At 42.3% G+C, this 10,760-nt stretch overlaps 1 protein-coding gene across 2 annotated transcripts; it reads right to left on the reverse strand.

Annotated features, from left to right (window-relative positions):
• Nucleotides 1-6,673: 6,673 nt before the first annotated feature.
• LOC116735015 (cephalotoxin-like protein) lies at nt 6,674-9,283 on the reverse strand. Of its 2 annotated transcripts, none has more exons than XM_032586606.1 (3): nt 9,176-9,283; nt 9,047-9,106; nt 6,674-8,485 (listed from the first exon to the last, which is right to left on the reverse strand). In XM_032586606.1, exon 3 carries the CDS (start codon nt 8,481-8,483, stop codon nt 6,879-6,881), a length of 1,605 nt encoding a protein of 534 aa, XP_032442497.1. In that variant the 5' UTR covers nt 8,484-8,485; nt 9,047-9,106; nt 9,176-9,283; the 3' UTR covers nt 6,674-6,878. The 2 variants fall into 2 exon arrangements, with proteins under 2 accessions (XP_032442497.1, XP_032442498.1); XM_032586607.1 differs by having other exon boundaries at nt 9,047-9,094; nt 9,176-9,279.
• Between the last annotated feature and the right edge of the window lie 1,477 nt (nt 9,284-10,760).

The following is a 10,760-nucleotide window of genomic DNA, read 5'->3' on the forward strand; positions in this document are numbered from 1 at the left end:
TCAATATTTATAGAATAAGGGCCAATTAATAAAGCTTAGCAACAAAACAGCTAAGGAAATACATTAAAAATACAATTTAAATATAAAATAAACTGCAAATAAATGAGAGATCAAATTAAGGCCCCCATTTTTATGAAGAAAGCAGAATGGAGCAGCAATAGGACCAGAAACCCCCTTTTCCTCTGGAAGACTTCAATCTGCACTTATAGATTCTAGATTTTTGTTTCTGTTTAGTGTTTTTTCAAACAAAAGATTTAGTAACATTGAAATTTGTTTTTGCATATGTAGATGCATTGCTTGTTTAGATATGTTGGACACCTTTAGTCCAATCCAGTGCTGTAACTAGTGACTTATTCACACCATTGTACAAGTCATTTCATGGATAATTGGGGCCTGCCCATAGCAATGCATAGGGAGAGCAAGTCAGTCACTGCCTCCATGCATTGCATGGCAGGAACCTATTTTTGCTTGTTTAGGGCAGGCAGCTGTTATTACCCTTACTATTGCTTGTTTAGATATGTTGGACACCTTTAGTCGTATCCAGTGCTGTAACTAGTGACTTATTCACACCATTGTACAAGTCATTTCATTTCCAGTGCTGAAGTAATGTCATTATTGTTAAACTATTTTAAGCTTAGTACATAATTAACAAAATACCCCCCATGACCATGACTACCCCCCTATGTTAAGGGAATTTAACAAATTAATTGTCCAACTCGCATATCCATCTAATATTTAGCTAATTTAGAGTGAAACATCTGCTAAATATTGGTAGTTTTACAAATGTCTCTGATGAAAACCTTTTCCTTGTTTTCCTTAAGTACAGCTTTAGAACATAATTTTCATAAAACATCTTCACCTGAATTTCACCTTCAAATTAATATTATATTACTCATCTGGACTATCAAAACACGTCTACTTATCTCTTAACATGACCCTTTTTTTCATTACCTACAATACTTCCAGATCTCAACATTTCAAGTGTTGAGAGCCTGAGTTGACTATAAAAATATCAAATTTAGTTGGCTACTGATTTAACTAGCCACTGTCCAAATTTAGCGTGTGCACATAATTATCTCTGCAAAGGCAACAGAATCACTTTAACCTCCTCTTCCAGAGATCCCAGACAAAGAAATTAAAAAACAAATACTGCACTATAACTCGCATAAGTCATCCTTAAACTCAGTTTTCGAAAACATTGAGACTTCTTTATTCACAACATTTACTCATTTTATAAAAACAATATCAAAGGCCACCCAGAGAAATCTTTTATTTCTCTCAGTGGAGAACTTTGACTCTCTCAGGGAGAATCTGTCTTTCCAGGGAAGATTCAAGGTCCCTTTTTGTGGCCTTTTTCCTCAGCGCTTTTACATCAACAACACAGAAATCACAATCTCTCTTAAGATATATTAAGCCAGCAGATTCAGCTGGCTTAATATTAAAACTCACGGCCTCTTGCCGTACTTCTAAGCTCACGGCCTCTTGCCGTACTTCTAAGCTCACGGCCTCTTGCCGTACTTCTAAGCTCACGGCCTCTTGCCGTACCAGTAAACTCACGGCCTCTTGCCGTACTTCTAAGCTCACGGCCTCTTGCCGTACTACTAAGCTCACGGCCTCTTGCCGTACCAGTAAACTCACGGCCTCTTGCCGTACTATTAAGTTCACGGCCTCTTGCCGTACTACTAAGCTCACGGCCTCTTGCCGTACTTCTAAGCTCACGGCCTCTTGCCGTACTACTAAGCTCACGGCCTCTTGCCGTACCAGTAAACTCACGGCCTCTTGCCGTACTATTAAGTTCACGGCCTCTTGCCGTACTACTAAGCTCACGGCCTCTTGCCGTACTACTAAGCTCACGGCCTCTTGCCGTACCAGTAAACTCACGGCCTCTTGCCGTACTATTAAGTTCACGGCCTCTTGCCGAACTTCTAAGCTCACGGCCTCTTGCCGTACTTCTAAGCTCACGGCCTCTTGCCGTACTTCTAAGCTCACGGCCTCTTGCCGTACTTCTAAGCTCACGGCCTCTTACCGTACTGCTAAGCCCACGTCTTGACGTCTTGACCTCAACATCTGTTCCACTTCAGACGAACTATTAGTCATATTGTTTGTTTCATGTCTTTCCAAACAGAGGTTCTTTCTCCAGTCTTTTGCTCCGGCCCGGTTCCTTTGCAAGTGAGCAGTTGAAAGGTTGGGCGCCAGAACCTTCTTGCACAACAGCTTAAAACTAACATCTTTCCTCTCTTAAGTGATTGTTATTCCACGTCTCTCCAAATCTGAATTCCTTCCTGACTTCTAGGTCAGATTAACCCAGTCCATTTGACACCGTCCATTTCTGTTAGGTTTAAACATATATTACTGCGAACCAACCAAACAACATAATTTTTAACTATTATTATAATCATATTCCTCTACAATTTATTGGGAAGAGTCTTGGTTATAGAGGCCCAGAAACGTTGAATGAGGCTGGGTTTTTTGGCTGGTTTTGCTATTTTCTTTTTGCAAATTGAAATGAATTCCTCATCTACCGCTGAACAGTTTAAACCCAACAGTAAAAGAACATCTTTTTTTGAGCAGCCTAATTTTTTTGTGACTGCTCTCAGTATGTCCTTGCTCAGATTGTTCAGACTACTTTGAATGTCCTTGAGATCTTGCACCTTGACCTCAGCACAGATTTTCTCAGACAACCTCTCTACAATGACTTGGAGGTGATTGTACGTGCATGATATCCTGGATTTTGTTATGGCCTTGATCAGTACTGCATTGACAAGCAGCATGATGGATGACTTCTGCTCCTCTTTCTCTGCGACTGGCAGCGGTTCAGCAACCTGTGTGGCAACCACTGACTCTTGCTCTGCATCAACTAACTTCCTGCATGTTGAGTGGGTCGATTCCTCTGAAATTGAGTTTTCCACTGATGGTACTGTGGTTTCTTCATCCTCTGGTGGTGGTAAATCCCTATTGCCTTGTTCGTTGCTGTAATTCTGAAGGTTCTCCTTCATTTCGACTCCATCTGCTTTGTTGTTCTGTTGTGCAATGGGAAGAGGAGCAGCTTGATCGCTAGACTCTTGGTTTTCTGTTGGTGGAAGGTCATCCAATGAATTACCTGGGATCTCTAAATGGTGTTGGTCAGAGATTGACTTTTTCACTTCCCCAACCTTTGGCAGCACCTCAAAGATTAAGTCTTCCATCATTTCCAGACTTGACTCCTTTTCCTTCAACGTCAGATTAGTTGCCTTTGTCGGATCTGAAAACTCCTCTGAAATAAATTCATCCACCATCTTTATATCCGGTTCCTTTTCACTCGAGCTCAAATCATCTTCATTAGTGGAATTTGAAAGATCCTCCAAAATGAATTCATCCACAATCTTTATAGCTGATTCCCTTTCAGTCGAGATCAAATCATATTCATTAGTGGAATTCGAAAGTTCCTCCAAAATGAATTCATCCACAATCTTCAAGTCCGATTCCTCGTTTTCAGAAACAGGATTGCTGTCAAATGTCTCGTCTGTTGTCATCTCAGAGTCTAATTTCTCAAGGTTGTCTGGTATCAGGTTTACATTAAACTGCTGGCTCCCGTTCTTTGTGTGGCTCATGGCTTCTTGGATTTACAATGTAAAACAAACTCTAGGACAATTAAATAACTATTTTGTTTAAATCGCAAACTATCTCGATCTCTCACCAAACTCCAGTTGTGTCTCTTAAAGAAAGTAGCAGAAGTAAAGAGTTGCTGTCTGAAATCTGTGATATATCTCTGTGATGTCATATATATCTCTGTGATGTCATAACAGACCAGATTCCATCCAGGCAGGTTGAGTCAGCTTAGCAACCGTTGCTAGGTATGTCAACAGCTGTGTGCAGCTCAGAGAAATAATGTCTAATTTAAAGTAGGAAAAGTGAAAATTTCCATGTTTTAGAGGCTCTGAGGCTGAGAAGGAATCCTCCAGTCACTAAACGCTCTTCATGTTGTAGCGCGACTGAGACAGGACTCTTTTATCAGGCGGGTTTTTCCACAGAGAACTTCTGTGATTGGTGGAGGGGGAAAAGTCTTTATTTTCCAGACTTTTCAGTATCTAAGCTATTTAGTGGGACGGATTCCTCCAGCTCAATTTATCAAGGTTTCCATCTATATTCATAAAATAAGGGCCAATTAATAAAACCTAGCAACAAAATAGCTACAGAAATACATAAAAAATAAAATTTAAGTATAAAATTACAAACTGCAAATAAATGAGACATCAAATTAAGGCCCACATTTTTATGAAATAAATTATAATGAATATCAAGGAAGTTCATCAATAATAAAACATTATTTTATTTGAACAAAAATTAAATGAACTAAAATATTTCAGGTTTTAGGATCTGATAAAAAAAAAAAAGAGAACAGGAGTCTATAAACTCCTCTGGTGGATCAGTTGAAAAATGTCACAAACTTACGTATTTATTTCATCTGAAAATGTCCTGCAGTGCCACAGTTTTACCACTTGATGGCACTGCACGTTCGTTTGTCACTGTTGATGCACGTTAGAATAGAATAGAATAGAATAGAATAGAATAGAATGGAATAGAAGTACTTTATTCATCCCTGCAGGGAAATTACTTCGCAGTTACAGCATAGAGACAAGACACAATAACAACTACCACTGAGTAGTAATTGTAGATAAAACAAAAATAAAATATAAAATCCTATAAATTGTAAAATATAAAATGCTGTTAATATAAAAAGCTACTAAAAAGCAGTCCTTGCAAAGATTCAAAAAATGCAGATATGTATATGTAAATATATGTACAGCAAGTGTGCCACAGTGCAGTTGTGCAAAATCAGACTGATTAGTGCAGAACAATGATTTAGCTTTTATTGTACAGTGAGATGGCAGGAAGGATTTCCTGCATCTGTCCCTACGACAGCGGAGCTGGAGCAGCCTATGTGAGAAGGTGCTCCGCTGTCTGTCCACTATGTTACCATGTTCTTCTGTTTTTTAAATCAAGAGTTAAAAAAATATAATTTAATGAAATCATAATTGAAACATGAAATAATCATTAGATTTTTGTTCATTTATTGAGAGTACACATTTCTGTCGTGTTTCTGTTAATGTTGTTGTGTTTCTGTTAATGTTGTTGTGTTTCTGTTAATGTTGTTGTGTTTCTGTTAATGTTGTTGTGCTTTGCACCTCAGGGCCACCATACATTTCTGATAATTAATTAATTACTTTATTTTTGTTTAAAAAATAAAGTAATTATTAAGTAATTGGAGAGGAGGGTCCGTCGGATAGTCGAACCTCGGATTCAGGAAGAGCAGTGTGGTTTTCGTCCTGGTCGTGGAACGCTGGACCAGCTCTACACCCTCGGCAGGGTCCTGGAGGGTGCATGGGAGTTCGCCCAACCAGTCTACATGTGTTTTGTGGACTTGGAGAAGGCGTTCGACCGTGTCCCTCGGGGAGCCCTGTGGGGGGTTCTCCGGGAGTATGGGGTACCGGGCCCTTTGATACGGGCTGTCAGGTCCCTGTATGACCGGTGTCAGAGTCTGGTCCGCATTGCCGGCAGTAAGTCGGGCTCGTTTCCAGTGAGAGTTGGACTCCGCCAGGGCTGCCCTTTGTCACCGATTCTGTTCATCACTTTCATGGACAGAATTTCTAGGCGCAGCCAAGGTGTTGAGGGGATCCGATTTGGTGGCCTTAGGATCTCATCTCTGCTTTTCGCAGACGATGTGGTCCTTTTGGCTTCATCAGATCGTGATCTGCAGCTCTCGCTGGAGCGGTTCGCAGCCGAGTGTGAAGCGGCCGGGATGGGGATCAGTGCCTCCAAATCCGAGGCCATGGTCTTGAGCCGGAAAAGGGTAGAGTGCCTTCTCCGGGTCAGGGGGGGTGTCCTGCCCCAAGTGGAGGAGTTTAAGTATCTCGGGATCTTGTTCACGAATGGGGGAAGAAGGGAGCGGGAGATCGACAGGCGGATTGGCGCAGCGTCTGCTGTCAAGCGGGCGCTGTACCGGTCCGTCGTGGTGAAGAGAGAGCTGAGCCAAAAAGCGAAGCTCTCGATTTACCGGTCGATCTACGTTCCCACCCTCATCTATGGTCATGAGCTTTGGGTCATGACCGAAAGAACGAGATCGCGGATACAAGCGGCCGAAATGGGTTTTCTCCGTAGGGTGGCTGGGCTCTCCCTTAGAGATAGGGTGAGAAGCTCAGTCATCCGGGAGGGACTCAGAGTAGAGCCGCTGCTCCTTCACATCGAGAGGAGCCAGTTGAGGTGGCTCGGGCATCTGGTCAGGATGCCTCCTGGACGCCTCCCTGGTGAGGTGTTCCGGGCACGTCCCACCGGGAGGAGGCCCCGGGGAAGACCCAGGACACGCTGGAGGGACTATGTCTCTCGGCTGGCCTGGGAACGCCTCGGGATTCCCCCGGAGGAGCTAGAAGAAGTGGCTGGGGAGAGGGAAGTCTGGGCCTCCCTTCTGAAGCTGCTACCCCCGCGACCCGACCTCGGATAAGCGGAAGAAGATGGATGGATGGATGGATGGATGGATGTTTAATTTTCTTTTATTGTTGTTATTATTGACCAAAATATGATTTGTTTACATATTTTTTCTACTCTGTAGTAATTATGTTAAAAATCTGGTTTATTAACTCCATCTTCTAAAATTAAACAAAACCAAAAACAGGTGAGCAAAGGATGCAAAGAGACATTTAACTTAAATGTTTGCATTTAATTGTATTTTTATTCAGAATAAGCAGTCATTTATTCAGTAACATAATCTGAAACCTGACTTTATTCCAACAGGCAGGACTCAACTTTGGCGCCATCTGGTGGTGATTTATTGAATCACAGTGGGATGCGCTGTTATTCTATCGAACCATGGTTTCCTCTTTCAGGGTTCTGTAAAAAATCTTCTAAGAATTGTGACATCTGAGTTCTTTCAGGCCATTCTCCAGGATTTTCAGCCTGTCCTGTACAGTTTTGATGGGGGGAAAGATGGCGTCCGGTTTCGGGATTACGCTTTTGTCGATGCGCTGCTCACAATATTCTCCATAGAATCCAGCGGGACATCGACAAACCCATTCGTTTGAGTCCAGGAGTCTGCCGCACCGTCCGTTGATGTGACATAGATAATCTGTGCAGGTGGGCAACGTCCTGGAGAAATGTATGGAAATCCTTCCACCACCAGTAGACCAAGAGCATCCCACCCGATGCAGAGGCGTTGGGACCTCTGCAAAGTCCTCATTGTAGGTCACATGTGTTACCTTGGCATATTCAGTGAATACAGGAAAGGTGGCTCCATAGCGTTCCACACATTGGTTTATTTTGATTTCTGTGCAGTATTTATTGCTGAAACATGTTTCTGCAGTTTCCCTAATATACGTTTCGTCTGACAGAGAAGCATGGGGAGTGTGGCTCACAAGCACAATGATTTCACCTGCTTCAATCTCAGCTACATCAAACACAATATGATTGTTCTTGTCTGCCTTGTTGTATACCACCACCACCCAGTTGTACCAGTGATACTTCTTGTCCAGAAATGTTTTCACCTTAAGAGCAACGGCCATTTTGTCATCAGCGCTTAGTCCTTTGGCGGTCTCCTCCACATCTTTCTTCATGTAATCTGTATAGTTCTGCAAGCAGAAGTCTATGGCTGCATACTGAGCTTCATAAACCTTTGTGAACATCTCTACATGTTCAGCTTCTTTGTTCACTGTGTTGAAACCCATCAGCTTCCAGTAGAACTGGTTGACAAACATCCCCTTCCACAACAAGCCACTGAAGTACAAGTTATACCTACCGATCTCTTTAATGTCACATTTAAACTTCTTCTTCAGCAAATTGTTGAGGTTTTCGCTCAGAGACGTGCTGTCCACTGTCAGGTAGCGGTAAAGATTGGACACACTGGACTCAGCTCCTGAACTTTCATAGTAGTTGGCAAATATTTCAGCCAGTCTGAGTCTTTCTTCATCACTTGACACCAAGTTACTGTTCTGACGAAGATCATTTAACTTATCCCAGGCGTTGAGGATGGCGACTTCATCTCTAGAGTAGATGCTGGCGTAGTTGAACCATTCAACATCAGTTGCCAAGTTGGAGATCTGGATGGAGAGAAGGTCCAGCTTCCGGTTCACCTCAGCAAACCCTTTCTTTACCTCCTTCAGCACCAGGTCTTCCTGGGGGATAAAAGCTAAGACCATGTTGAGAACGGACGCCGCTAGAGTTCCAATGCCGGGTGCTAGGCTGGCGATCTTCGAGAAACTGGCCATTATATCTTTGACTTTCTTAACATCAAGGTTTTGCATCACTTCTATGATGGTAGTCAGAGAAGCTTTGACTACTTCTGTAGATGCTTGCACCTGCTCTCTAGTGCTGGCTGCCATGTCTCGTTTAACTCTGTACTGAGACGAGGGGACATTTGGCAGATCACCAAGAGACAAAGCAGAGACGGTTGTCCAGCAGAAGAGAAAGATCAGTGAAGCTAACAGGACCAAGCTAATCCAGCGTTGGGACGCCATCACTATAAAACAGAGAATAACATTCAGTCTAAAATAAAAAGACACATACAAACATCTTCTGCTCAAGAAACTCTGCTAAATTGTCAAAACATGGTGAAAGCTGCAGTAAAAGAATATTTATTTTTTTCATATTTGTTAAAACTGTCATGTGGTGACAGTTTGCTATGAGACAGATAAAACATGAAAAGATAGATCTCTTTCACCTCCTCCCTAAGCTGATTGGTTGTTTGTAGTTAGCTCTGGGAGAAAGCAGAGGAACTCAATATATTCAGCTTGATTTATGATTTACAAGCTAACATCCATTTACTGCTTTTTGCTGAAACTAAACAAACTAAACCCTGAGCTAACATTGAATCAGAAAGTTCTTGTTTCAGTTGCTGCAGTTGATTCTTATTGTGTTGAATTAGATGTTTAACAGGAAGCATCTTCAACTTTTTCTCCACATTTGGACATCAGACGACGTCTTTATGTGGACGACCTTCCAAGACAGTTTTCTTCTCCTGAAATCTTGATCAAGCAAACAGAAAACATAAACATCTGATTGAAGCAGCCTGGTGAGTTACCTGCTGCTCTGATGGTTTGATTCTCTGCCAGCTGGAACTTCTTCTTGTCTGAGGATCAAACTAAAAATAAATCATGAAAGCAGCTGCAGTTAAAGACCGGATTAAAGTGTGAATATAAACTCTGCAGACCTGTTGAGATGTTTGAGGAGCAGGCAGAGGTCCAGATGGGTGAGCAGAACCCGTCAGAGCAAACCTCTGCTTTCTGCTGGACTGATGCTGCTGACCTGAGTTTAAAGGACTGAGGGTCGCTCCTCCTTCCCAGGTCCGGGTTCAGTCCAGGGTTCAGTCTGGAACTGGAAATGTTCTGATCGACGTTGTTGACAGGTCAAAGTTACTGTTGCATCCAAGCCGTGGTATTCAACATTTAGTTAATCTTTCAATAAAGTCTGTACAGCTAAAGCAGGGGTCACCAACCTTTTTGAGACTGGGAGCTACTTCACGTGTTCAGAGTAACACGAAGGGCTACTTGTTTGATACAGACATACATTTTCTTGGCTCAGCCTTTATAATAAGAGTATATATATATATATATATGATTACATGCTGCCTGGTCATATTAATGTTAGGGGCTACTGACAATAGTTATCAGTAATAATTTACCATGCAGCTATGGCTAATTGCTATGTGATCAGAAATTCTTAGTTCAGAGTTTTAAGTTTGATTCCCTTTTGGAGATTTTCTGTGTGATTCTAAATTGCCCATAAGTGACTGAGTCTGGATTGTTGCAGCTGCAGCTGGACGCACTGAGATTTTCCTTTAAATAAAAGAAGAAAAGTTATTGCATTTTTTTGTTATCCAATCCTCTTTACTATTAACAAAATTGTGGAGAGAAGAAAAAGTTATTTTGTGTCAAAACATCTTGTATGTGTTGCACATCTGTGTGAGTCTGTGGGGGTCAAAGGGCACCCAGAGCCTAAATCTTATTGGTCAGTTTGCTTTTTCTGTGACCTAAAAATGATGAGTGGAGTTTGAACCTCGTTGTTCTAAGATCCCGCCTGAGCTTTTTACAGTGCGCGGTTCTGGCGGGTCGCCGGTTTATTAGCTTTTGTTGTGGTTTCACAAACTTAAAAGCTGACGGGTCACCAGCTGGCTGACACCATCAGATGTCGAAAAAAAACTGTCCGACAGATTGGAAGGTACAAAACTATCACTGCACCTGACCTGCAGGAGCACAACCGCCTGTCCAACGCATCATGTGGCGTCGCACAAAAGCCGCACAAACCTAAACCACTAAAGCAGCGCAGCCTTTTTTTGTTGTTTTTTTTGTTTGTTTTTTTTATACAAACGATGCTAAATAATAAAGACATGGAAGCGAAGCTGTGTGATCCACGGACAGAGGAGGATGTTGATTCCCAGGTTCAGGTGGTGTCAGACGTCCAAAGGAGCAGAAGGTGAAGCAACAATGTTTGCTTAATTTTTACTCTTTTGGGGAACGTTTCGACTAGATTAAATTGTTTAACCCACAGTCTTAGCGCGACGCTCAGGAAGAGCGGCAGATGCCAGCTAACATGTGACCCATCAGCTCTCTGGTTCGGGAAACATCAAAGAAGCTCCAGAACCAACACTGTAAAAAGCTCCGCCGGGATCCAAACCGCTCTTAGAACTACGGGAGGTTCAAACTCCTGTCATTCATTTTTAGCTTACAGAAAAAGCTCCAAGCCGCCAAATAAACAAACTGACCAATAAGATTTAGGCTTTGGCGTGCCCTTTGACC

The sequence above is a fragment of the Xiphophorus hellerii genome, chromosome 16 (genome assembly GCF_003331165.1).
Source record: "Xiphophorus hellerii strain 12219 chromosome 16, Xiphophorus_hellerii-4.1, whole genome shotgun sequence".
NCBI classification, from domain to species: Eukaryota; Metazoa; Chordata; class Actinopteri; order Cyprinodontiformes; family Poeciliidae; genus Xiphophorus; species Xiphophorus hellerii.

Excerpts from the sequence above, each read along its gene's own strand:
- LOC116735015 (XM_032586606.1), bottom strand. The coding sequence starts at position 8,483 with ATGGCGTCCCAACGCTGGATTAGCTTGGTCCTGTTAGCTTCACTGATC.